The sequence below is a fragment of the Oncorhynchus clarkii genome, chromosome 14 (genome assembly GCF_045791955.1).
Source record: "Oncorhynchus clarkii lewisi isolate Uvic-CL-2024 chromosome 14, UVic_Ocla_1.0, whole genome shotgun sequence".
In the NCBI taxonomy this organism is placed as follows: Eukaryota; Metazoa; Chordata; class Actinopteri; order Salmoniformes; family Salmonidae; genus Oncorhynchus; species Oncorhynchus clarkii.
Window position 1 is genome coordinate 3,444,421 of NC_092160.1, and position 17,645 is coordinate 3,462,065.

Consider the following 17,645-nt stretch of genomic DNA (forward strand, 5'->3'; position numbering starts at 1 on the left):
GGACAGGAGGAGTGCATACGGCTCAGTGGAGCTGACTCAGTTACAGAAACTCACAGAGGCTTGAAATCAGGGGCCTGAGAGACACGCAATGCGACATGACGGTGTCATCATCAGCAGCACACTGCTCTGCCATGGTGTGTGTGTATGTATGTGTGTGTGTGAATGTGACAGAGAGTGTATTTCAGGAGGTAGGTGAAGAGATTTTTCCCCCAACCTCTTTGACTGTTCTCTCGGCGGGCACATTAGAGTGGCACATTGTAATATCTGAGGGGGCGAGAGGTGAAGTTTCCCACGGGTTCTGCTCCTGGCCATTTCTCCCTCACAATGAGTGTGTGTGTGTGGGAGGGGGGGGGGGGGGTCTGATTTAAGACTCTGGTTCCTTCCCAGGAACGACCAGAGTGAATTCCCTCTCTCTCTTCATCTTCATCATCTCACTAAGCCTCCCTAAAGACACCGTGAGAGTGTGTGTAGAGTGTGTGTTTGAGTGCGTGTGTGTAGAGGGTCTGCTTTAAAGAAGCCTTGAGTGTTTGAACCAGGCAATCTGCATGTTCCGTCTGTGTGTGTGTGTGTGTGTGCACGCGTGTGGCTCTCCTCTTCCAGAGTCCCATAGTTGTCTCAGATGCCTTCCCTCCCTGTGAGGAGTGACATTTCCACCATGTTGCCATGGAACTCTGGAACAATCCACCACCACAACAGCCAATGGCACGGCGGCAGCAGCGTCTGAGGCAGCGGGCTGAGAAGTGTCGAGGCAGCGGTGGAGTTTACAGAACAGGCCTGGAGTTTTTGGGGCCTTGATGTCAAAACAAATGAGCAGAGTGCCTCCAGATGAGGCCTCATTTCATTACGGCCATCGTAACTCATCCACCACTTGTTTGCGGCATGGCGGAATCCAATCCGAAAGGGATGGAAATGTTTGCCTTTGTTTTGCTTAGCGTGGAGGGCTCAGCTAAAGCACAAAGGCGCAATCAGATGTCGTTGAACTCGCAGATGACAAACATAGAAATAACATGAGCTGCAGCTCAAGACCCTGTCCACGTGGTTCGTGTCTAAGTGAGGGCTTATGAGAGACAAAAGAAAACAGTGAGGCGCTTGGGCAATGTGGACATTATCTTATCCAATAGAGACATGCTTTATGGATCCGGAAAATGTAATCGGCAACGGAGAGTAGGGCGGAGGGAGGAGGAGAGAGGAGGGTGGAGGGCGGAGGGAGGAAGAGAGAGGAGGGCGGAGGGAGGAGGGAGGAAGAGAGAGGAGGGCGGAGGGCGGAGGGATGAGGAAAGACAAGAGAGGGGGACGAGAAAAAGAGAGGCGGATTCAGCTTTTGGTTCTGTAGATGGAGGGCACTCAGTATTAGCCAGTCACATACTGCAGCAAGAGGCACATGTAGGACGGACAGACAGACAGAGAGAGAGACATGAGTGCCGAGCCATTGATGAGGCCATTACAGCTTAAATGAGGACAGATTGAATCTAAGCTGTTCCCATCCCTTTTTGTCCTGGCGTACAGGAGCGAGTGATTAATTGTGCATTGGGTTGGCTCTGCTGGGACACGATGGGGTCGTTCCTCTCTCTCCTCCTCTCTCCTTCTGCTCCCTACCGCCACTGCGCTGCTTTGGCGCAGTCACACCACCCAGAGATATCGTAAGGGCCACGTCTGGTGGCAAGGCAATTTCCTGTGCTTGAAACTGCTGTTTGCGAGCTAATGACAGGCCCCCCCCTCACTCGGCAACCCCCCCTTCTCTCCCTCTCACTTCCCCTCTCTCTCTCTCACTCTCTCGCCCTCCATCTCTATCTCCATCTCTCTTTCTCTGCCTGCTATCTGACTCATAAAGACTATTCTATTGGCTGAAGGCAACCTTTCAATCAGACCACACTGAGGTAAAGACTGATTTGTCCTTTGGGAGGCATACTGGTGTTGGGGATTATAAATGCATGGAATATCTGATTCACACAGAAGACTCAGTCCCTGACAGTCTCTTCTCTCTCTCTATCCCTCTACCCCCCCTCTCTCTCTCTCTTTTTATACTCAATCTCTCTGTCTCCCTCTCTACCCCTCTCTCTCTCTCTCTCTCTGGGTTATGTGCTCCTCAGTGAGCTACAACTGGGCCTCCATCTCTATAGCCACAGAAAGGCATTAATCAAGAGGAGTCATCAGCAGTGTTTATGACATAGAAGTGAGGTCAGAGAGGATACAGACCGAGGGGCAAGGAGACTGAGGCTAGGTCAGGTCACATCAATTCCCTGGAAACGTCAACGATCGCCTGGCCAAGGTACAGCTGACTGACTTAAATGCCAGGTAAAGGCCAGCCAAACCAAAAGCACTGAATAGCAAAAACATTATATTTTTGACCCGGTCCCTGTATATAAAAAAATATTTTTCTGAACCAATGCATTTAGGTTTCGATCAAACACCCACGCGTCTCGCCCTAGACGGCTCTGGAACCAAAATGCAGCCACAGAAATGCGATAGTTTCTTGTGATCACCACAGCTCGGAGCAAATGAGCCGCACTGCATATAACGTAACAGTACTACTCCGCCTCACCCGCTAACACTCTCACCATACAGCATCCATTCAGTCTGGTTCTCCACAGTCAAATCACAACCAGGTCCAACAATGCACTTTCAACAGTTCAAATAAATGACACCGAGTCAACTCCGAAGGCAGTAGGCAACAAGGCAGGAGGGGTGTTGGGGGTGGGTGTCCCCCCTGGTTGGTGTATGTTGGCATGCCTTGGGTCTTCGTGTGAGAGAGGTGCTTACCACTCACCAGCGGGTCCAAAACATAATTAAAGTCTACTCATATTAAAGAGGGCATCTGTAACCTCAAAATAAAATAACAGCAAGAATAACAGTAATAGAAGAGAATGCAGTATCAAACAAGCCTGGTGAATCAGTGTTAACAGAAAGTGAAGGGAGTCTATGTCCCCATTCGGCTGGTTATGAAGTAGCTAAATCACTCTAGTTGGAACACGGAGGCCCCTGTCAAAAAGTCAGGGAAATGCAGAGGGCACACATTGACAAATGACAGTGTTTGGCAGGGCGGAAGGAGTTGGAGGAGGAGGGGGGAGGTCGTTTGTGGTAATGTGAAAACTTGGTCCCTCCCTCTTCTTATCAATGCGTGATGAGGTGAAAGTCACCTTGAGATACCTAGCATGGAAATGTCTCAGCGGCACTTCCATTCCTCATAAAAAAATGACAGAGCCGGGTAGGTCGGCACAAAAAAAAAAAAGAAAAAAGAGAGAGAGTGGCGTTCATTAAGAGCCCGAATTTTCTGTACAAAAAGTGGTCATTAAATATGCAGTGGCCCCTCTGTTCTGGAGAGTGCAGCGGGAGGGGGGGACGATGGAAGATGGCAACGCACCACTCTGGTAAGAACACAGGGGTTTCCGTAGACGACCTGCGGGCTCTTTGGCTTTTCAAAGAGCATTTCAGACTTGTATAGATTTGTAACGGCTAAAGGACAGATTTAACAAATTACGTAAACGTTATAACCAAGAAAATAATGTACAAATAACATTTCTGCCAGTTTAATTCCTAACAATATTGCAAGTCATATTTTTATCATAATAGTTTTCACAAGTATAATCTAATTGTTCTCTCCCAGTTAAGAAATGATAAGCCATATTCACCACCAGTTAATTGAGGGTAATATTTGCTTGACCAGTGTTCTAATACAATGCTAGTATTTTGATTGTTAAAAATCCAATAAAATGTGATGTTTTTTTTTTTACACAATTCATTTGCCTAGTGAAACTTACACTTGACAAGTATCTTCAAGGACATCTTGACATAAAAGCGGCATTTATTCAAATCAAATGTCCTAAGAGCAGAAACCATCCGATGAATAATCATCAAAGAATCAGTGGCATATTGGCCCGTCCATCCCCTCCACCCAGCAGTATGTTGGCCCACCATGCAGTGTGCTCTGCTGGCACCCAACCCTGTTCTCCATCTCATTGAGATGCAAGGCATGCCTAATATAAGAAAATGTCCCAGATAGCTTTGAAGTCATTAGTTCAGTCATTAGCACATTTATGTTAAATCCAAATTACAATTCATCACCAGAAAGGGCCGATCATTTATTTTGTGTTGCTTGGCAGACGTTAAACTGTATTCAGTCATTGGAAGTCACAGAGCTGCACTCATTACGGAGGCCTATTTAGTCCTCCACTAAATCAGCTCTTATTCATTAGTAACTTGGGGGAATGCTTAACATCTAACACAAAGCTGACGTGATTGTATAAGGAATTCTTCTGAGGAGAAATAGACAGAGACTTTTGTATTGGTTGTTTTCTATGATCAGAGACATTTCTCAGGCACCCATGCATCAATAGGAATGAGGCCTTTGAAATGACTTGTTTATGTCTTTTTTTTTATTTTTTTAAGTTTAACGATCATTGTGATTAGAAACATCACATGTGTCGACCACCCCAATTTCTGTTTTTTAAGAGGGGTATTTGGACACAATGTTTTCTTGAGATCAAACTACAAAGGAGCACCTATATATCACTTTTCTTGACAGCTTCAATAAAAATATTGTGTCCATCTGACTGTGAGTGTAAATTCATTTCATCAACCAGTTTCTATTTATATACTGTAAAATTCCCAATGTTCTTTTTGGGGTTTTTCCCTCCTGGACAAAACACATACCAACATATTTCCGTTTTTTTTTTTTTTAACAATGTTGTTCTCCAAAATACTTTGTAAAAACATGGTGGTCTGACAATGTGGAACAAACATGGCTGGTCATGGAGAAATTTGTTACATCAATAATACATTATCTTTGCTTTTCCCTCTTTACCACAGGCTCTTAGAAGGCACCGATAGTTCCCATGCCAGATCTAATAGAAGTAAGGAACAGTTTTAGTGCAGTGATACCCTTTGATCGTATCACATGAAAGAGAGAGGATCTCATCTATGAGTTCATTTCAAAGGCTAGAAGATGGCACAAGTACAAATACACTGACATACACTGGCTGTCGGGAGAGATGGTGCTTCTTCTGCACCATGGACAAGAACCAAATGTCATTTCAATTCTACACTGTTACACTGGGCAATAGATATAGGCCTGAACATCAAGATGCTTTCTGGTACGGTATATACCGTATACCGGAGTATTTGGAAAAAGCCACGGGATGGGTTTTCAATACCGTCAAAACTATTTATTTGAGGTTTTTCAATAAATTGTCATATTTGAAGCTACTTTTTAAATTAAAACCTGCAGTCAACTTGTGCAACACACGAAAGCAGATTGCATTCTTCATTTAACCTGTTATTTTACATTATGAAGCTTACCGTCGTCGATCCCCAGAACAGTTGAGCCAGTCACGTGCCTGTTTGTAAATAGCACAACGGGAGACGGCGGGAGCTGTTGAGACCACAGCGTTCTATATCTATCAGCGAGTCTCTGTTGTGCAGCGCACATGAGGTGATGAAGTTACACTTGTATGCAATTCACTACTAAATGTTTGCCGTCAGAAGTCAAAGAGCTCTGGATGAGTTGTCTGTACAGCTGCCATTTCTTTCCCCTGTGGTTCCTACATGCATTTGTTTCTCCTTTGTTCTTCTCCCGTCTGCTCCGTGTGCATATGCTGCTCTTCTTTCAGGAAAGCATGCATCACAACTTCGTTCATTCGCTTGTAAATGTCCACACTCACCGAAAATGACATTCGGTAGCTACTAACTATGCTTGTAGGAGCTGGATTTGCTTGTCTTTGCAATTAGTTTATGTTCGTTTTCGCTAGTTAGCATTTAGCTAACAGCGTCTACATGATTTTGCTATTAGTTTGCACTACTTTAGTTAGCATTCTTGTAATAGAGGCCCTTTGGGCTTTTCTTGCATTTTTAGCGCCACCTTGTATGCTATGCCAGTAATAGCGTAAATCCAGGGATAAGAGAATGACAGTATGACAATATGAAAAGCTGGATACCGCTGAACTTACTGTATCTATTCGGAAAATGTGTTACAGATGTATGATCTTAATTTGATCACTCTTTTGTTGCGGAGAATCTTCCCGCACTTGCAGTGTATTTTAGGTTCTAAAGTATGTAATTTCCACTTTGAAATGTCAGACTTGATTTGCACTAATGAAAAATGTATTGCCCAACTAATTTTTTTTCTCCATTAATTATAATCCACATAATAATTCACATTTCCTGTTGCTGCAGCATTATTTTCCTGCTGTAGCAAATTAAGATCCTACATTTGTAGGTACACTGCCATAAAATCGAACACTTTGTTTCATTCTAAAACAGAGAAAATCACTCAAAGAAAAAGCCTAATCTACCAAGAGTGCATAACCTAATTACAATGAAGGCAATCAATGCCTAGTGCTCCAGTCAAATCAGTGCTGTAGTGGTTCTTGGAGAAGTGGGTATACTCAAACTCTGCCCCCCAAAAATCCCAAAACGGCCTGCCCGGCGAAGTAATGGTGCCCTGTGTGAAAAATTATTTGAGAAACAGTGACATGTATTCTAAAATGATAAATCCCATTTTGGTCTTTCACAGTCATGCCAACCCAAGACGTACCGTGCTAGCAAGCTAATAGTAGGCCTACTATTGAAACAGATAAATTAGGCTGTCAACTGAGTCAGAAATCCACAGGTTTCAGATTTGTTCCATTTTTTTTCTTCAGTCACACTTAAAAAATGTAAAATAAATAAATAAATGAAAACAACCAAATGTTATGTTCTAAGTCCACAACAATGCTTAAACCACATCAGGAGACCACTTCTGTGATCTGGGAAAAATCAAAGACATTTAGATTTTTGAGTGTAGTTACTACTTTGGTAACGCATCAGTGGGGATTAAGAAGTGAGTATTCGTAATGCCCACTGAAAGAAAAAGTGAGCATACGGCCTACGCCTGTGTATACCCACCACTACGGCACTTAGTCCAATTATCTCCGTTTCAGCTGCATGGACATATGGGCGAATTATCATCTTTAAACAACATCTTCACATTCTCCACTGACGTCCGCTTCGTCATGGGCTCTGGTCGAGCACGAGGAAGGTGCAGTATTGTCCGTGAAAATTGAATCCACACACGCTGACTTTTATGTCTGGTCTGCTCAGCCGACTAACGCCATCTCATCTCCATCGTGCCATTTTGTGCGGTGGTCATGAAACCATCGCTAGCCGCTCTATGAGCCAAGGCAGGGCAGAAGGAGGAGGACAATTAGAATGAACAGCCAGTCCAGCAGCAGGATTACTATCCTTCATTCAAACATATCCTGCACTGCCTTTGAGCACAGCCCTAATATGAGCACCTCAAGTGAGTTCTCTGTGTTAACAAACCAACCAGCTTTTTTGCAGGTTTTCTGTAAAGCCGGCGGGTGAGACTGACTGTATGTCTCTCTTGGTCACAAAATGAGCCCTGCTCTAACAGAGGGGGGGGGGGGGGGGGATGACAACTGCATTTTGTGCCCTGCCAATGAGCTGATGGATGGGCTAGTATCTGGGAAATGTCTATCTCCCCCAGCAATACTGTCCTGTACTGTCCTATCATATCCTTAGTAGTGCTGCCTGGGCTATCTTCACTGTGCTAGGGCTGGAGGTGCCTCCAGAGAATCCCTCTGCACCAGGACGTAACAGCCTGGGGGGCTGCAGGGGTATATACCCCCCCCCCCCCCCCCCCCCCCCCCGGCACTCAGACCAGTCCGGACCGAACAGGTCCAGACCCCCCAGTAACACCCTCAGTACAGCAGCAGCTCACCAGCCAAATGCAACAGTGTCTGTCAGGCCAAGTACTGAGTCTAGTTTAAAGCTTTACACTACAACAGACACAAGCTAAGCCTATAGTTTTTACAATGCATGACACTATTCCCTGACAAGGTTCTGAATGTTTTGGAATATCCACACATGCCTACATCACACCCCAGCAGACGACCGTAGAACTCGTTTCAACGGGCAACAGTGCACGGACGGACGGGGGGGGATGCATTGAAAAGTGACAAGCAAAATAAGGCGCCTTGCAAGGCACTAGCTAGCAGCTTAATGTCACAGTGCAGCACGGAGCGACAAATGAGCCTGTGCAAAACCGCGGTCACACGGAGAAACAGAAGGCACGCGGCGGACAGACAGACTAACACGTCAGGAGGATGACACTATCACCGTTGCCGCTGGCAGAATGCACAGGTAGGCACGCCGCGCTGCTGCGGCTTCACATGCAACACACTTTGCCCTTGGAGGACATTCAACAGAAAACACAGGGAGATAGAGAGATAGCGAGAGGGGGGGGGGAGGGAAAAGAAGAGGGAAGAGCAGGAGAGGTCCCTGCAGATGAGAGGAGAGGAGGAAGGGTAAGAGGAGGAGGGGGACTCACAGTATCTCCAGATCGCGGAGGGCTCGGAAGGCTCCATCTTCGATACAGCTGATGTGGTTGCTGTCCAGTTGCCTGAGGAGAGATTAGAGACAGGAGTCAGCGGTAGGTCTGTCTGCAGGCGTGGAGGCGGAGGCTGGAGGGGGCTGCTGGAGGTGAGGGCTGCAGGAAGAGTGCCGGTGGCCGGGGATGAGTTTGGCTGGGGTGGACTGGTGGTAAGTAGGTTGTCGCCAGGCAGCGCACAGCACACACTCAGATCTCAGCGCTCACCTCTGTCTCACTGCAGCCTGCCAGGTTAGGAAAGGAAAGGACCAGCTGGCTAAAGTGGCCTGTCTGGCGGCAGCCTATCACCTCACTCTCTACGCTGCCCCGTGAGTGGAGGAGAAGGAGAGAGAGAGAGAGAGAGAGAGAGAGAGAGAGAGAAAGAGGGAGGAGGGGAGTTTGAGAGAAAGACAGAAGGAGAGTGAACAGGAGGCTGGCTAAAGCATACAGCCCACCCCGTCTGTCAACTCTCTGTAAATATTAATTGCATTTTCTCCCTCCCCCCTCCTGTTCTCCCACTCCTCCCACCCCTCTACCGTTCTATTTTTTGAAAGTCAGAAAGGGAGTAATTTCATTACATTAGAGCAGCCAATCCATTACGAGCTTTTACCGGCTCTGTCACTGAAACAATTTAATTAAAGGAGAGGGTTCGTAAATCAGCCCGGACTCCCAATGCTCAGAGCACTCATCCCTCTTCCTTCTTTTCCTTTTACTTTCATTTGCAGGTCTAAGTATGCAGTCCCATGCCCCAACCCCCAGTCTCTCCACCCTTCCTCTCTCCTCTCTCTGCCCCCCAAAAAGGAGATGGATGGAAGACAAGGCACCACAAAGGGCAGACATTTAGAACGCTCTCCCAGACCGTTTATCCAGTCTCCAAAAAGCTTCTGTGACATTTAACCTGTTACGGAACACAGCCTATGCATCTTGTGCTCTAGGCTATAAAAAATAACATATCTCCCTGCGCTAATCTCCTCTTCCTAGACCCATCTCCCTCTCTTCCCCATCTCTCCCTCCCTAATCCTTTTTACTTTGCTTTCTATCTTCTCTTTTCTTCCCTTCCCTTGACTCTCCTCTAGTAAAGCATCTGTTTCCTGTCTGGTCCTTATCTCTTAGCTGTGGAGACAATACATCCATTTGGAAAGCGTCCCCCCCCCAGAGAGGAAATGAAATAGGTAACATGTTGAATTACAATGTCTGCCGACAGATTGTGGGCTGACGCCTCCTATGAGATTATTCCTTCACACTCGGGTATAAAACATTCCCAGTGAAATATTCACAAGGAAAACGACCATCTGTGTAGGATGGAAACAAGCAATGTTATGGCACAGTACTTACAAATGACATATTGGAAGCATGCTTGTCGAGCTTAATCTAACTTCATGATAACATGTCTACGAAATCATTTCATAATTAGTAAATGAGTATCATGTGAACTGTATAAATAAATAAAGAGAGTCACACACTATAAACTCGGAGTCATTTACTGGGTAAAACACCAACGTTTCGGCATCACTGTGCCTTCTATCATGTGAAACCTGACAAACCTAAGGGAGGAGGAGGCCGTGATCAAAGCTGTTTTTGTTTTTTTCAACCCTTTTTTACATCTGGTTCCATTTTAGGAAACACCTTGAAGACGTGCTGAGTACAATGCCTGGCTCTGCTCAGCGTGCACTCTCTAGGCTCTAAACAATCATCATATCACGAGAGATTATTTCTGTTGACTGACAGTTTAGTTCACTTGGCTACCTTCTAGGGATCACAGGACCACTATTAATCCCATGTGAATTATAGGGCAGGAGGATAGCTGTGTGTGCGTGTGTGTGTGTGTGTGTGTGTGTGTGTGTGTGTGTGTGTGTGTGTGTGTGTGTGTGTGTGCATGCATGCGTGCGTACATATTATGTGTGTATGTGTAATGGGTGTTATGTGGGGGGTATGAGAGTCCCACATTTTATTTCCTTCCATCTAATTACGTTGGCCTTTAATCATCCCAGTCATAAGCAGTATTGGCAGTTTGATGCTTCTGCATTCCCAGCCCCATATGGAGGAATTTGAAAAAAGGAGAGAAAGAGTCAGAGACAGAGAGAGAGAGTGAGAGATACAGAGAGAGTGAGAGAGAGAGAGAGAGAGAGAGGGGGAAAGAGAGATACAGAGAGAGAGAGAGAGAGAGAGAGAGAGAGAGAGAGAAAGGGTAGAGAGTCGAGAAAAAGGGAGAGGGGAGCAGTCCTTAACAGTACCGACCGACTCAGACCAGCCCTATTAATCTGTCACGGGGAAGGATGGAGCAGGATGCTAAACCAACAGCCACAAACCTCCCAATTAATTTGGGGACCCGGTTGATCGACGTTCATCAGCGAAGACAACAGGAAGTGAATGAGAGGATCCGTCTCTGTGGTGGAGGGAGCGGGGAGCGCGGTGGAGCGAGGCTGCCCGGAGCTGGAGTCCCTAACAGACAGGGTCGGCATCCCAAAATGGCACCCTATTCTCTATATAGTTCAGGGAATAGGGTGCCATTCGGGACACAGCCTTATAGCGGCAACTCCGCTGTCACTGGGCTGGGGTGACGGAGAGGCTGAAGGGCTTCAGGAGGAAGGGATGGACAGATGGAGATAAATCACACAGCCAATCCACAGCTAGCTACCGTGTCCTGATTAGCACAGCTAGAGGGCAGTACAGACAGTGGTTAGCCAGTGTCCTTCTGTGGATGGACGTGGACACAAGGCCTAAAGACTCTCTCCGCTAATACTGTGTGTACTTGGACAAAGGGGACACTGCAGAACCCTTCTGTACGTGAGAGCCCAGTAGCCTAGGAGCTGTGCGTTGCAGCTGTGTGTTGGTGTCCGTAGCGTGGTTCAGTGGGCAGAGGCCTGGGTACAGCGGTACAGTGTGCCCGCTGTGCTTCTAGTGTCGTGTGGTGGCGCGGTCAGGTAAGCTGCGCCAGAAGCAGTCGGCGAGCTGCGGACGCAGCATTCTGGGTAGGGGAACATGGAGTGAAAGACAGAGGTGGAGGGTGGGGGGGGTTATGAGTTATGCACATGCATTGTTTTCCCAACCAGCTGCAGAACTGGACTCTCAATCACACCTTTAGTTGATATAGCATTACTGAGGCCGCAGTGTTTAGAATCAGAGGGATGTCAATGCACTGGTCTCATATATGTCCAATAACTCACTGTCAGCCCAGCCCAGTGGAGGTTTGGTTTGCTGGCTGACAGACCTCTCTATACTGCCACTATCGCAACAGAATGTCTATGTTATGTGCAGATAACCTTATAAGACCTACAGTGGGCGGCCATTTTGTGGCTGATGGACAACACTGTGGATTGGCCGATTGTGTGTAGGATAGACGGATACAGTAGTCAAGTCAGCAGCGTGTGTGTGTGGAGCTGACACTTAGCTGAAGCCAGCCAAGGGCGGCAGGCCCAGAAACCCCAGATAAAGATCCTGTCTGCTCTGACATATACAGATTTGTGACAAATTTGTCTCATTTGTTGAGAGAGCAGATTAGAATAACAACCTCTGCCAGTTTCTTGGCATTTATTTATTTTTTGTTAAAGGAAAAGAAAGGCAATCTGATAGCTGAGTGAAATTAATGCCACTCCAGTTTTCAGTAGCCAATAAAGATTTCTCCAGGATATCAGGGTTGGGATTACGAGTGTGGGGAGAGCGGTGTGTCCCTACTTCTGTAGTACAAAAGGAGGGCATTAGGAGAAAGAGGGGAGAGCATATGAGAAAATCAATGCACGGGCCAACTGGGACCTGTCAGGGTTTTTCTTTGGGAGGAAAATGGAGGGTTGGACTGTTTCGGCAATTAAATCAGGAGTCACCTTGCTGTGCTGGGGCTGGGGTGGAGGTGCCTGAGGAGGAATGGGAGGGGGGGTGGTGGTGACGGATGGGGGTTACTAAAGAGTCTCAGGCAACCAGTCACTGTCTCCCTTCCTCCCTGTCTCCTGTGTGCTCTGCAAACAGCTGGAGAACTGTGCTAAACGCTCCAACCCGGTGACGAGGCTGCTGTGATTGCCCGTCCCTCCCTCTCTCTCTCTCTCTCTCTCTCTCTCTTTGATGAGTAATGAGCAGCTCGCTCTCCATTCATCAACCGTTTGAGGGAACGGAGCATGTTTTTTTGGGGTTGGGGGGGCAACACAGGGAGATGGAGGGGCACCTCTCACACACGTTGACCTGTGGAGATGAGTGAGGAGAGAGAGAGAGGGGGTGGGGGGTCTCATCTGGCCAGGGTCAGAGTGGGGGGGGGGGCTGCGAGTGACACTCTGTTAACTGAATCTGAGAGGGGGAGGGGCAGAGGGCGGTGGAGGGGAGCCTCATTGAGTGGCAGCGGTGCCCTAACACAAACAGACAGGCACTCCACTTATTTTCAAACGCAATTACTCTGCCCCGAGCTTTAAAGCCAACCTGGCTGACTGTCGCTCCTCCACGCAGAGCAGTGCATAACATGAACCTCTCTGACTCAGGTCCTTAAAGGAGATGCCTTACTTTATCACACTCTCTTTCGGAATAGAAAGCACTGTGTGGCTCTGTTTATTTGGTGGATTGCAGATTATCAATAGCACCACAGGCATGGACAGGACAGGAGATCTGGTAGGTAATGTAGGCCAGCTGACTCCGGTCTGTCCTTTATTCTCTATTCTCTTCTCTCTCTCTCACCCTCTCTCTCTCTCTCTCTCTCTCCCCCTCTCGCTCTCGCTCTCTCCCTCTCTCTTGCTCTCACTTGCTCTCTCTCTCCCTCTCTCTTGCTCTCTCTCTTGCTTTCTCTCCCTCTCTCTTGCTCTCTCTCTCCCTCTCTCTCTCTCTCCCTCTCTCTCTCTCCCCCTCTCTCCCTTGCTCTTGCTCTCTCTCTCTCTCTCTCTCTCTCTCTCTCTCTCTCTCTCTCTCTCTCCTCTCTCCTCTCTCTCTCTTGTTGAGGGGACCCCAGTTCAGCCGGCAACATTGAGAGGGAGTTTATATAGAAAGACAAGCCAGGTTTCGTTCTATGGATGCGTCCCAAAAAAGGCACCCCATTCCCCCATAGGGCTCTGGTCAAAACTAGTGCACTGTTGGGAATATGGTGCCTGTTGGGACGCAGTCTATCACGTGAAAGGGAAAGTGGATGATGCTGATGATCGGATAGTGGAGGAAACCACCCAGACTGACTTACAACCCAACCCTGGGAAAAGGAACAGACCGAATCTGGCTGATTTACATACAAGCGGTGATCTTAACTCCAAACACAGTGTTCGGCCCATTAAGCCTAAACTCAACAACACGTCTCTCTATTAATTGCAGTGAATCATCGATAAGCCCTCCTCTGATTGGCTGATTTGGGACTGAGTTTTAGGGAATGCAGTGTTTATTGTTCTGGGCGACGAATGGCGGCCATTGGCTGGGAATTGCTTTCTCTTTCTCTCTGATATTCTGCCCAAACCCATCACCCGGCAACATGTGTGGGGAAGCGTACAATTGGCTCTGGTCTGGAGATAGGGTGTGGTTTTAATCATAATATCATCAGACTCCATGCAAATCAGAAGCAGCATCTCACCACTAATACTGAACTGAAGTAACCATGTGCGTGAATCCTGTCAACAAAATTAAAACAGAAGGCCATCTTACTGTGGCTTGATGACAACCTGGGTTGTAATTCCCTAAGCAGGAGGAATACATTTGTCAGTGTATTAATTGTGGTGTTATTTATTAGAATCTCATGAATTAATGCATGAATAAACGAACGAACGGACGAATGAATGAATGAATGATCGGACAGGAGACTAGATAATTGTTCCAACAGACCTGGACCCATCTATCCTCTCACAAAGAACATTTTCCACACTTGTTTTTCACAGAGAAGCCAGGCCAGGTGCTTGTTAAAGTGCTTTCTATATACGGAAGATAGAGGAGGATGGAGTGTGGCTACTTACAGGTTTTTGACAGTTGTGATCCCACGGAAAGCCTTACGAGGAACTGCCTGGATCTGGTTTTCACTGAGGTCTCTGGGGAGCACAAGATAAAGACAAAGATGAAATGTTAGGGGGTTGTTTGAAGGCCCAACTCACATTTCAGAGAGGCGAAGCGGTTAAGAACATATGGGCATTCTGGAGCGTTCTGGGGCTCCGGCGTTCTGCTGAGGAGTAATGATAGCCATCCCTTTGAAGTCTAAAATCTAATTGTTCTACAAACCATAAACGTCATATCTTCCCTTTCCTCTCTTTCTGCCCTCTCAGATCCCCCTCTCTCTCCCTCTTATGTGTGTGTGTGTGTGTGTGTGTGTGTGTGTGTGTGTGTGTGTGTGTGTGTGTGTGTGTGTGTGTGTGTGTGTGTGTGTGTGTGTGTGTGTGTGTGTGTGTGATGGGGATACATATGTGTGTGTACGTTTTTAATGTAAAACATTTCAACATTTTTAACTCAAGTAAGAACCCTTCAATAGGGTTCCATTATTCTCCAGGAGAAATGAAGCAATCGCATTGGGTTTGAGTAACTTGAGAACGCATGACAGAGAAAAAGAACACTGGCAAACTAAGACATGGCACCACCTTATAATCCTGACACTTTTCTTTCTCCCTCTATGCATTCGGTTATGAGCCAAATGACTTTGGACATGTCACAACGGTTTTGCTTAACTTTATGAAGCCTTGTTTGCCTGTAGATGCTTGTCGGCAAACATCATTTTGAAAAGCAGAATGCAATTACTGGGCAGGGAGGAAACAAATGAGATATGGAATATCTGGGGGTATAATCAGGGTGTCTGTCTGCCGGTCATGTCTGCTCCACATAACAGAGAGAGACCGCCGGTGGGCTTAACCCGACTGCTCCTCTTAAGGCGGCTATTTATCTTACAACTTGTCCTTGTGGTAAAAATGATGTGGGTAAAAGGAGGCGCGAATTAAAAGGAGGAATCTCGGCGCATCGCAGCTCCCATTAGGTGCAGAAAACTCGACGTACAGTACCCACTTTTTGGAAGCGGACCCGACTTCGTCCTTACGTTATACCGGCGTCGAACACGTCACGCTCCCGAGGAGAGGCGGGGACCTCGACAATTTATTGTTAAAACGAGAGGTTGCCTGGATCTTTCATTTAAAGACACCTGCTCCGTTCGGTCTCAACGTAGACTTTGATCTGAAGCCATTCTTGTGATAATTGTGATGTTGCTATTGTAAATGTTCGTAGACCTACATAGCCAACATGTATCTATGATCGTACGCTATCCATTTACTGTATGTTCTATTTATATCTGTAAATTAACCTGCGTGTGTCCTTTGACACTATATAAACTAGTGACCCACATTGTTTGTCATTGTACCCTGATGAAGACAGCTTGTCCGTTGAAATATTGGTTATGAGGTTATTACATTATTGCATCTGAGCTCCTAGAGTGTGTGGCTTTCCTTTTCTTTTTCAAGTGTTCTCTACTCCGCCCGCCAGCACCTCGCCTAAACAGGTGTGCGTTTCTCTCACCTCCAGCTTAACCCCACTGACCTTGTTACAACCAATTCCAGTGGTAAATAATCAGGCAAGGACCCAAAAACACTGTGGAATTCTGCCAGCCCTCCCTCCCTCCCTCCCTCCCTCACTCACTCACTCACTCACTCACTCACTCACTCACTCACTCACTCACTCACTCACTCACTCACTCACTCACTCACTCACTCACTCCCTGCCTCCATCCCTCACTCCCTGCCTGCCTCCCTCCCTCCCTCCCTCCCTCCCTCCCTCCCTCCCTCACTCACTCACTCACTCACTCACTCACTCACTCAGCAGGATCAATAAGTTGACTCCAAACACAATGGCCGGCCTAACCTAACCCCTCTCCTTCTTCCTTCTGGCAGCCTATAATTATGAATTAACCAGAGTATTGCCAGCAATTTCCTCTCAGGATATTATAATAACACCATTAATTGGGTCCCCCCCCCCCCCCCCACCACCACCTTCAATTACAATTGGGTGTATGTTATTAAATGGGAGCCCAATTAAGTTTTGTTAGTGCCAGAAATCTTAATTAGTGTGTTCTAATATACAGCTTCAACCTGAGTCCAGCTTTATTGCTCTTGACGTTTTCAACAGCCTTGCATTCTTTGGCCGGGGCCTTTGTTTGAAAAGAGACGCAAAAATCTCGAATTCCTCCTTGAGTTGATCTAAACAGCATGGGGTTTTTTGTGTACCTTTGACTCAAACTATGTGCGATGTAGAAAGAATGCAAACATTTGAAGGAGCGTAACTCATAATACGCCACTTGAACATGCAGCACAGACGGAAAATGTCTTCCGTGTTTATACCGCCGACACATTGGGGAAGAATGCATTTATCTTCCGACCGCTTTACCCATTGCTCTCCCTCTGACGTCGATGGCACAGATGCAAAACGGATAAAGAATACTTCATTTTGTATTTTCTCTCTCCCATTTCTGATTCTTCTTTTAGTCTGTTTTGTTTACATTTTTCATGAATGGCGGGCCTCAGGTCCATTATGTCCTCTACGCGCGACAGAGAGTGAGAGCCTGCGGCTTTTCCCAGTTCTAATAAATGTTTTCTTGTTTTGTTTACCCGGCTGTGTTTTCTCCATCCTTACAGAGGGGGGAAAAAAAATAATGAAATCATCCAAGCTAAATAAGAACCGTTATGAAATACAATCTCTCTCTCTCTCTGCGGTTTTGAGCAACCTCAAACCCTCACGCACGCACGTGAATCGGATTGGATGGGGTTAGCGCAATCAACAATATGCTGCCACATAAATGGTGCATCTGCCACAACTCCTGAGGACATCACAAGTTCTCCCCAAAACACCACAGCAACATGTATGATGTAAATCATATAGGGGAGAAGGTCTGTAATGAATGTAATATAATAACACATCATATGTTCTGTTATCTGTTGAGCAGATATAGACCTCGCCTACTTAATCTCATTGCTAATGTTCTTTGATATCGGCGAGATACTGCCGCTAATAATCTGTGATAAACATCTGCCCACCAAATCCTTGTTGAGCAGCACATTACACCGTGTTCTTGGCAGGCCATGTCCCTTTGTTACATGGTGCATGGATCCTTTGTCTGTATCCTCCGTGTCTCATGTTATTTTAGGTGAGTCAGATCTCTACCTTCAAAGAGACGATACTATCATCTGGCTGAAATTGGCTTCCCGCCTCCGAGTTAAAAGGACACACAGACAACAAACAGAGTAATATCCACACTACCCACCCACTCAAACACACATGCACGCGGAAACACACACACACACGCAAACACACACAAAACAAACAGCACACACTCATCCCCAAACACACACGCGCGCACACACATTTCTGG

The 17,645-nt window shown here is 46.6% G+C and overlaps 1 protein-coding gene across 2 annotated transcripts in view; it reads right to left on the reverse strand.

Annotated features, from left to right (window-relative positions):
• Nucleotides 1–17,645, reverse strand: part of LOC139366141 (slit homolog 3 protein-like) — a 221,573-nt gene that overhangs the window by 78,692 nt on the left and 125,236 nt on the right. For both annotated transcript variants that reach the window (XM_071103287.1, XM_071103286.1), the window contains exons 5-6: nt 14,266–14,337; nt 8,324–8,395 (exon numbers count right to left, since the gene is read on the reverse strand). In XM_071103287.1, coding sequence (XP_070959388.1) covers nt 8,324–8,395; nt 14,266–14,337 — 144 coding nt within the window. The remainder of the gene's footprint in view (nt 1–8,323; nt 8,396–14,265; nt 14,338–17,645) is intronic.